This window comes from Diceros bicornis, chromosome 13 (genome assembly GCF_020826845.1).
Source record: "Diceros bicornis minor isolate mBicDic1 chromosome 13, mDicBic1.mat.cur, whole genome shotgun sequence".
NCBI lineage: Eukaryota > Metazoa > Chordata > Mammalia > Perissodactyla > Rhinocerotidae > Diceros > Diceros bicornis.
Window position 1 is genome coordinate 23,962,667 of NC_080752.1, and position 9,638 is coordinate 23,972,304.

Consider the following 9,638-nt stretch of genomic DNA (forward strand, 5'->3'; position numbering starts at 1 on the left):
GTGCGTACACGTGCATGCTAGCACACATGCACTGCGTGCACGCACACCTGCACATGCCCACACACGCACACAAGTGTGCAACTGAAAACCACTGAGTCGGGGTTCCTTCTGCTGTCATCCAGCGGGTGCGCAGAGCAGGTGGGAGCGCCTGTCGGTAAGCGATCGCTGGCTTCTGCGTGGACTTCTGCCCCAGGAGGAGGCAGCATGTGTGTGTGTGCAGACCACAGTCGCAGGTGCCTTCTTGATCATCACTCTCCCCGGCCCCTGGCTCTCCCTGTTTCTGGCTTGACTGTCCTGCCCCTCGGCACATGGATACTTGGGCCCTGGCTCTCAGTGCCCCTTCTATAAAGAGGAGAGAATAGCCCTCCCTTTCCCCGCCTCCGAGCCTCTGAGCATGGTCGTGAAGGCTGTGCCCACACAAGGGACCCACACCTAAGAGGGCAGGTGGAGGTCGGAGACGTCTTAGACTGTTTACCGTGACCTTTCCTGGCAGAGAAGCGCTGTGTCCTGATAACTCAGAACATGTCACAACAGTCTTCTGACAGGTGCGGCTGAAGTATCTGGAGAAAGGAGCCTCTTTTTCTAATTTTCCCAAGTGTGCGGTACAGGCTGGCATCGGGTGCCCACTGCAGAGGGGCGCAAAGATGAACTGAGCAGGCGGGGCTGGCACACCCTCCACCAAAAGGGGAGGGTGTGGTTGTTTGTGGTCTGTGTAGAGGAGGCAGCCTGACAGTGGGCAAGGCTGGGGAGCCCCCCTCGCCTTCAGGGCAATTAAGGAGCTAACGAGCATGCCCCAGGCAGCCCCTCACACCCCCAGTTAATGGATTGGCAAGCTGAGGCCCAAGGTGAGATGGGGCTTGCCCAAGGACCCCCCGGGAGGGGGCCAGGACCAGGCCAGCTCTCCCCGTGCCAGGGTGGGGGTCTCTGCCGTGAGGAAAATTGCAGGCAGCGGGCTGTGGGCTCCTCCTCCCAGGAAAACCAGAGCATCTTTCCATGGTATGCGGCTGCCCCCTTGAGGCTGCCAGGAGCATGCCGCCCTCCGGCTGTGGACCGGCCAGGCCTGGGGCCTCCACGCTGGGGGGACCCAGACACCAGAGAGGAAGTGAGGCGCTGGAGGGCCCCGGGCACTGCACATCCAGGGGCACAGGCCCAGAGGGAACCCTCCCTCCAGCCCAGGGCCACATTCCAACACGACCTCGCCCACAGGCCAAGAGAGGGCGAACCCCTGCTTCTTTGGCAGTGGCTGTTTCTAGGCACAGCTTCACCATGACCACCTCTCAAGCTGGGTGACCCAGGGGCCTCAGGGGGGTCTCTGAGAGGCCATGAGAGGGGGCAGCAGAGGCCTGGCTTCTGTCCCCACCCCCACCTCACTTGGCTCCCAGAGCCCAGTCTCTCCAGGGGACCCGCATGCGTCTGGTCCATGCGGGGGAGGCCCGGGGGTCTCTGAGCCGCCTGTGTCTTCCAGGTGTAAGTACTGCGACCGCTCCTTCAGCATCTCCTCCAACCTCCAGCGGCACGTCCGGAACATTCACAACAAGGAGAAGCCGTTCAAATGTCACCTGTGCAACCGGTGCTTCGGGCAGCAGACCAACCTCGACAGACACCTAAAGAAGCACGAACACGAGCATGCTCCAGGTGGGCCCCGCCGGCGGGCAGGGGGCACCATCCCCCAGCACCCCCACAGCAGGGCACGCCAGGCAGGCCCCACAGAGGTGGTGGTTGAGTTCAGGAGCAGGGAAGGGAGGACTTGAAAGATGGGGAGCGACTGGGAGAGATGTGAGGTGGAGGAGGCACAGAGGAGGGAGGGAAGGGAGGGCCAGCCAAGAGTGGTCCCTCCTCTGATGCTCCCCCATCCCTACAGTGAGCCAGCACTCCGGGGTCCTCACGAACCACCTGGGGACCAGCGCCTCCTCTCCCACTTCCGAGTCAGACAACCACGCACTTTTAGACGAGAAGGAAGACTCTTACTTCTCTGAAATCAGAAACTTTATTGCCAATAGTGAAATGAACCAAGCGTCAACGCGAACAGACCAACGGTAAGAAACCCACCCATGGCCCTGGGGGTCTGGACCCCATAGCCCACCTGTGTGGCCTCATAAAGCAGGGACCTCACCCCAGCCCCCGAGCAGGTATACATTACCCCAGCCCCCGAGCGGGCACCTCACCCCAGCCCCTGAGTGGGCACCCCACCCCAGCCCCCAAGCAGGTATACCTCCCCAGCCCAAGCGCAGATACCCAACCCCAGCACCATCTCCCCAGCCACCCCTGGACAGGGACCTGGGGCCCACAGCAGAGAGTGAAGCCCACGGGCTCTGCAGCCAGTGCCCATTCCCGCCCCAGCTCTGCCACCTGGAAACTGGGGGAGCTTCAGCAAGGGGCTCCTCCTCCCTGCCTCAGTTTCCCCATCTGAGAGGGTGGTAAGAGTAGCTCCCCTGACTGATGATGTGCACGCACTCAGTGTAGCGCCTGGCACATGGTCCTAAATGGCAGCCAGCCGGTTCGGCCTTGATGTCAACAGATGTGCGGCGCCGACTGCCAGGTGAGGCTCCCTTGCGTTCCAGGCCTCTGAACCCGTGAACAGCTTCATCTAATCTGAGGCACTAAAGGTTCCCAAACCAGAACGCTGCCCCTTTAAACACACACGTGTGCACACACACACGTGTACACACACACATAGGCAGAAAAATGGCAGAATTTGGATTCAATGGCATGGAGGGTGTTCTGCACAACCTGGAATCCCAAGGCTCAGGGTGCAGCATTTCCTCCGGGGCGCCCTTCTGGAGACCCCAGAAAGAGGCTCTCCTTGGCTGAAAGTGGGTGCCCAACTAGCTAGCAGAGAACCAAACACGCCCCAAACTCCAAGAGGCCTAAGAGATGCAATCTCCTAATTTTGCAGACATGAAATGAGGCCCAGAGAAGTGGCGTGCCTTGGCTTTTGGGGTGCCAACACAGCTGGGCCCTGAACCTGGAGCCAGAGCCCCAGCCTTATGCTGGCTGTGGGTGAGCTGTCGCTCTGCGACCCCCGGGGCCCGGACCCTCCCCACCCACCTCCAGCAAGTGAGGAGGGTCCCCAGGAGCCTGTCTGCTCCTCCAGGGCCGGCTTGTCTTCCTTGTCATTGGTGCTCCCAGGGGACAGGGTGGGGGTACTGGGAAGACCTGTCACATGGAGAGACGAATGTGGCACTTGGACCGTTTCTGGCACTGCCGAGTCCTAAATCCGTGCCCCCAGGAAGTGCTCTCACTCACCTGCTGGGCCTCAGCATCTTCCCCCCTCAGAGCTGGGTGGGCTCACAGAGGGCACAGTAGGAGAGGCTGGCCCTGGGCTGCGCCTCCCAGAGCCCCACCCTGCCCGGCAGTGGAGAGTCGATGGGAGGACAGCCCAGCCCGCTCTGCAGGGACAAAGTGCCCGTGTCCTCCGCCTCGGGCATGTGTGCGACGGTCTCTCGGGAGCCCAGCCCCTGCTCTCTGGGGACACCACGCCCGCATTCAGGCAGCGCTCTGCGGCTCTGTTCAAGAGCTGTCAGTGCTTCAAGCGAAATGTCACAGACGTGAGCACCCAGGTGCCAGGCCTTATCGAAGCCCCACAGCCAGGCCACGAGGCACGTCCTGGCTGTTAAAAACAAGCCCCTAAACTGTGGGTCCCCGTGCCCAGGGCAGAGCCAGATGAAGAACTGACAAGGATTTGTCAAGGGCATCCTCCTTGGAGCGGGCAGCTGGCCTGGGTGGGCCCAGGAGCTCCGGAAAGGCCTCCAAGCCCCAGGTGGCAGGCCCGGCTCTCAGCCACAAGGAGGACTCTCCACGAGACCCACCAGGGAAAGGGGCTGTCCCCAGAGGGAAGAGGGGACGGCACCATCCTAGTCACTCCTCTTTGCCACAACCATGGCTTTATCCACAGCCCCCGGGGGAGGGGGGCAGCGAGGCTCAGACAGAGGAGGAGGCAGGCCCCAACTCCCTCAGAAAGCACAGGGCAGAGCTGGGCCGAAAACCCAGGCCCTCAGACCGCCTGTCCTGCTGACGCCTCGTCCCAGGAGCCAGGGAGCCTCACAGGAGGTGCCTCCTCATTGTTGGAAGTGGGAACCATGTCGTGGTTGACACGAATCAGCCAACCTGTGTCAAGTGACGGGACATCGAAGTTCCATCTGGGGTCAGCACGATCCAGTTCTCATCAGAACCAGCTTCCTTTTCTCAACCATCACCGAGAACTCAGGGCCTGTGGGCTTCCTGGCCCCGCAGCCCCTTATGCCCCTGGGCTGAATTGTGTCCCCCCAAAATTCCTACATTGAAGTCCTAACCCCCTGGACCTCAGAATGTGACTCCACTTGAGAAGAGGGTCGTTGCAGATGTAATTAGTTAAGACAAGGTCACACTGGAGCAGGGCGGCCCATCTCCACTAGGGCTGTGTCCTTATCAAAGGGGAAATGTGGACACAGACACCCACACGGGAGAACACCATGTGAAGATGATGGCAGAGAGGGGAATGATGCATCTACAAGCCAAGGAACTCCAAGGATGCCACCAAACCACCAGGAGCTGGGGGAGACCTGGAGCAGATTCTCCCTCACGGCCTCAGAGGGAGCCAGCCCTGGCCACACCTGGATGTCGGACCTCCAGCCCCCAGACGGGGAGAGGACAGCCTCCTGTTGTCTGAGCCCAGCTGTGGTGCTGAGTTACGGCAGCCCCAGGACACTCGCACACCCCAGACATCTGTTCCGAGGCCTGGACACTCGTCCCCATGTCCTCATTGTCTGAAGCCCACGCCAGCCTGCAGACCCCGTGCTCTGTCCCTGCTGGCTCCCCCACTGAGTGCTTCTGCCTGGTGCAGACCTCCTACCAAGGAGCAGACCCCCTGCAGGGCGGGGGCGAGGCACGAAGATGAAGAGCTCACCGTCCCTGCCCCCAAATAGAGGGGCTCATATAGAAACCACACCGCACGCTCAGGTTTGATTAAAGGACACGCAGGCCTGCACCCTGAGCATAATCCGAGTCCCAGCACCGGGCTGTCCTCATGTCACCAAGCAGGCACAGGCTCCGAGGTGCTGAGACCTGTTCACGGTCACCCAGCCGAAAGCCAGGGAGAGAGGCAGGACCCAGGTCCAGAGCCCTCGCTACTGGTGGACGGATGTGTACCCAGCAAACAGCACAGGTGAGCAGTGACAAGGGAAACATGTCTGGGTTCAGCACGTCCTGGAAGGCAGGTCAGGTGTCAGCGTCTATATACTTTCTCATGCAAAGACAAGAAAGGAAGATGTGGAGGACCGAGAGCCAGGCGATCGGGGGTCTCCCAAGCCCAGTCCCTCTGCACTAGGATGAGACTTCCACACGGCTCCGTGTTTGGAGGTCGGTGATCACTCGGAGAGGACATCTCCCCAGCCTTGACGTCCAGAGCAGGACTCCTGTCACCCCTGACAGCAGTGGATAGTTCCCGGGGGCAGTGCAAGGTCCAGGAGGAGCGAGGCCTGGGGGCTTGGAACTCGGCCCCAATGTGGGCTCAGCAAGTGTGACCTTCGCCGCCCCATCCCCCTCCACCCACGTGGTAGACACCTGCCCAGGTGGTCCCCAGCTCCCCCGGGCCCAGCCCACCTGTGACACGGCTCTTAGTCGCCGACTTGCAGACAAACCAAACAAATGCCCATGGCTGTGTTTTTTCTGAAGGAAACGCGAGTGCTCTCCCTCACCCAGCATGCTTTGTTTCCTTTTAATGACAAGAACCCAGAGTGGGAGAGTCTCACCCGGCTGCAGCGACCCCAAGGGAACCAAGGTGGGGTCTGGGCTGCAGAACAGACTCCCGCCGTCTCTGAAACAAACTCGTCCTGGCCAGTTTCCCTGGCTAACAACAGCCCAGCCCTCGCTCTGCAGAACCTGGGATCCCAGACCCTCCATCTGCCAAGGGGGCCTCTCGCCCTGGGACCCCCCCAGTCCTTGTGTCCTCGAAGAAGGAGCAAGCCTCCATCAGCAAACGTCCCGGGCGCCAAGCCTCCCAGAAGGCACATCTCATGCAGTGCCCAACCCCAGCTCCAGCGCCCAGGAGCCCTGTCCCTGCAGGCCAGCCATGGCTTCTCCCCCGTGCCCTGAACCGCTCAATGGCCCGGTGTCCACTCTGGCATAACAGAGCCCTGCAGCTGAGTGGTCCCTCCCGTCCCCTGCCACGAGTTCAGTGGGCATCCTTCCCTCCTTGAATCACTCACTCCACACCGATAGCAGCCCGGGGTTCTCGTGATCACGAAGACAGCCTCTTTTCAGAGGGGCTGGGAGAGCCATGGGGGAGGCAGTGGGGAAAGAGCCGACCAGAGCTGAGTCACCAGCATTTTGGGGTCCGCGGCCAACTCCCTCTCGTGTCATTTCAGGCCAGAAGTCCAGGACCTGGACGGCAACTCCCAATGTCCTGGCTTGGCCAGTGGGAAGCCAGAGGATGAAGAGGAGGAGGAGGAGGAGCTGGAGGAGGAGGACGACGACAGTCTGGCGGGGAAGTCCCAGGATGACACTGTGTCCCCCACGCCTGAGCCCCAGGGTGCCTACGAGGACGAGGACGAGGAACCTCCCGCCTCCCTGGCCGTGGGCTTCGACCACACCCGAAGGTGGGTGCTGGCTCCACCTACTGGGGGGACTAGCCGGGGAGGGACCTGAGCATCCTGAGGGTGATTCACTCTGAAATCCCCGCAGAACCCGCCAGTCTCCCAGCTGGGTCACCCTCCCTCCCAGCAGGGGCTTCCGCACGCAGGCCTGGGTGAGTCGGGGCCTGAGGAAAGGGGGTCAGGGGCCCCAGCCCACCCCCACACACATGCTCACACTCATACACACCCTCCAGGGCCCGGAAGCAGAGTGTGGGAGGGGAAGGCATTTCCCCGTGCTGAGAGGGAGCGGGTCCTTGACCCACGGCCGTCTCTGGCCCTGCAGTGGAGCCACACACTGCCCACAGGCCCAGGGCAGTGACGTCCACCTCTAGCGGGACTGTGGGCTGCAGGGGCTGAGCACCACAGTTTTGGAAGCTGTGCCTAGCGGAGCCACTTCCCCCACCTCCTGACTGCTCGCCACCTACATCTGGCCCTGGTGATGCTGCCAGCATCCCAAGATCCTCCAGGAGGCTTCAGGGATGGCATGTTTCCTCGAGCCCTTCCAGAGCTGCCCAGAGTCTTGGGAAACAAGGCCTCCCAATCTGTCCTCCGTCCCCAGAGGCCTGGGCGCCCTGCCTGCTGCTTGCGATGTGTGTGCACGTACTCATCCTCTTCCACGGCCGTCCGTCTGTCAGTCTCCTGCATCTGTGTGGCGTCCGTCCAGTGTCTGTGTGTCTGTGTATCTGTCTCCTGTGCATGTGGCTTGTGGAGACGCAGTGGCGTGCATGCAGTCACGGAGCCGGCTGTGGGGCATCAGAGAGGTGGCCAGAGGCCAGACCAGCTAACACCAGGCCCCTCTCCCCGGTCGTTGGTGCAGGTGTGTTGAGGAGCAGCCGAGCGGTCTGTTAGCTTTGGAGCCGGTGCCGACTTTTGGGAAGGGGCTGGATCTCCGCAGAGCAGCTGAGGAAGCGTTTGAAGTTAAAGATGTGCTTAATTCCACCTTAGATTCTGAGGCTTTAAAACAGACACTGTACAGGCAGGCTAAGAACCAGGTAGGTACCCGGCAGAGCCCGCCCCTGCCCACCTTCCCCAAGCTGGCCGGCAGGCAGCAGCTGCACCTCCTCCACCAGGGACAGCCTCGCCTCTTGCTGTGGCCATCCCATGCCTTCCTGGGGGACACTCAAGAGCCACTGGCCCTCCCTTGCTCATTGCCTCAGCTAGAAAGACACCCGATGACCGCCACTTCCCGGAAAGCAGGGGTGGGGCAGGGAGAGGCTGAGAGCAGATGTACGTGAGTTGGACCCTCCCTCCGAGCTCCTCCAGGAGCGCTGATGGACACGTGGTCACCGTCCTCTCGTCTCCAGTGGGAGGTGTCCACGAGCAGGTTCCAGCCCCCGAGGCTGCGCTGGCCTCCCTCCCTCCCTCCGCGTTCCGAGCAAGAATGACTGGTAGCCCAGGGTTCCCTCTAGGGAGGCTGCCCTGTCAGGTGGAGCTGTGATGGGTCAGCGAGGGCACTAGGCTTGGTCCCAGGCATTTCTTGTCTTTGTTCCTTAGTGTACGTGGCTGTAGGACCCTGCCTCCTGCTGCTCTGTCTGGAGGGGCCAGCATCTCATTCAGCTCTCCGCAGCTCATCCCAAGTCTCAGCAAAAACTGTCTGCATGTCTGTCTTTGTCTTTTTACTAATTCTGTCCAGAGTGTTGACTTGGGTGGGATGAGTGTTGGGCTTCCCCATCACGCCTGCCCTGCTCCAAGTGGCCCCAGGTCCATCACCTCATGCCCTGTGGCTTGCTGTGGAAGGATGGCCTGTGGACTGTCAAAGCCATACTCTAGGGCAGGAAACACATCTGCATGCAGCTCAGAAATGCTGCACATCCGTTTCCCCGAAACAGCTCTGTGCTGTCACCAGTCGTCCAAATAGGTGTCCCCCAGGTTCGCCGGTGCCTGGTGGCAGCAATGCCCGGCCCCCTGCCCCACCAAGCAGGGACCGACTCTTGCTGATGGGGGTCTTAGCAATAACTATCAGCAATTCCCAGGGCCCTCCCAAAGCACACACTTGCCTGTAGGTTTCTGCTGATCACCAGGCAGAGAAAAGTGGAGAGGGGAGATGGGGAGGTGACTGCAAGGAGGTGAAGACCCCAAAGAGGCCGAGGAAGCCCCCTGTGCACAGAGGCCCCTGGCAGGGGCCATGGTTTTTTGGAGCCCCTCTGCATGGGAGCCTGGCAGGTGCCCTCCTCCCTCCCTGCTCTCCACTCACGTCTTCCTCTTCCAGGCCCGGGGACACCTTTGCTCTCCCTGCCATCTGGATCTGGGTGAGGCTGAGCCCAGCCAGAGGGCAGTGGGAGGCCAGGACAGGGTGGGAACAGAGCCAGCCTGGATCTATAGGATCCCAACCCACACTGCTCACCTGCCTGTCCTGTGTGTGTGTGTTTGTGTGTGTGTCCTCTCCCCCGCCAGGCATATGCAATGATGCTGTCTCTCTCCGAGGATGCTCCTCTCCACACCTCCTCCCAGAGCCCTCTGGACGCTTGGTTGAACATCACGGGAGCCACAGAGTCTGGAGCCTTTAACCCCATCAACCACCTCTGACCGGCCCAGGAGGGGCTGGGGTCAGAGTCCAAGTGAGGCGGCCGAGAGGCTCCCCGACGTCCCAACAGAAATCCCAGCTTCAGAAGATGGAGGCAAGGGCCTCGGGGAGCGGGCACAGCCTGGGCCAGGGAGACCCCCTTGTCACCTGCGTCTGACCACTCCTCAGTGTCTGTCCCCTCCATGGCTCAGTTCTGACTTTTCCGATGAAAACTCAGAGCCGGGAAGTCCCTGAAGCCGTCGTCGAGTGTCACTGTCTCTAAGACTTGGTCTTGAGAACGCATTCAAGAATGGTACAGCGCACGGCCTTCCCTCGTGGAATCACCCAGTGGGCGAGGGTGGGGTTTTATCCCAAACTGAAGCCGGCGGGCCGCTTCCGGTCACCGTGTGGTGTCTTGGAAGGGAATGGACAGACACGGTGTGCTCTCAAGGGGGAGATGGCCCACACGGTTTTTATAAGGAAAATTACGAGAATAACCTTTTTGGTAATCTTATTGACGACAG

At 61.1% G+C, this 9,638-nt stretch overlaps 1 protein-coding gene across 1 annotated transcript in view; it reads left to right on the plus strand.

Annotated features, from left to right (window-relative positions):
- The window catches only part of PRDM16 (PR/SET domain 16), a 262,764-nt gene extending 253,457 nt beyond the window's left edge, over positions 1-9,307 (plus strand). Inside the window, exons 22-26 of the mRNA XM_058553864.1 lie at positions 1,466-1,635; positions 1,862-2,036; positions 6,345-6,575; positions 7,429-7,603; positions 9,006-9,307. Of these exons, the coding sequence (XP_058409847.1) occupies positions 1,466-1,635; positions 1,862-2,036; positions 6,345-6,575; positions 7,429-7,603; positions 9,006-9,137 (883 nt within the window). The 3' untranslated portion in view covers positions 9,138-9,307. The remainder of the gene's footprint in view (positions 1-1,465; positions 1,636-1,861; positions 2,037-6,344; positions 6,576-7,428; positions 7,604-9,005) is intronic.
- The last annotated feature ends 331 nt before the right edge of the window (positions 9,308-9,638 follow it).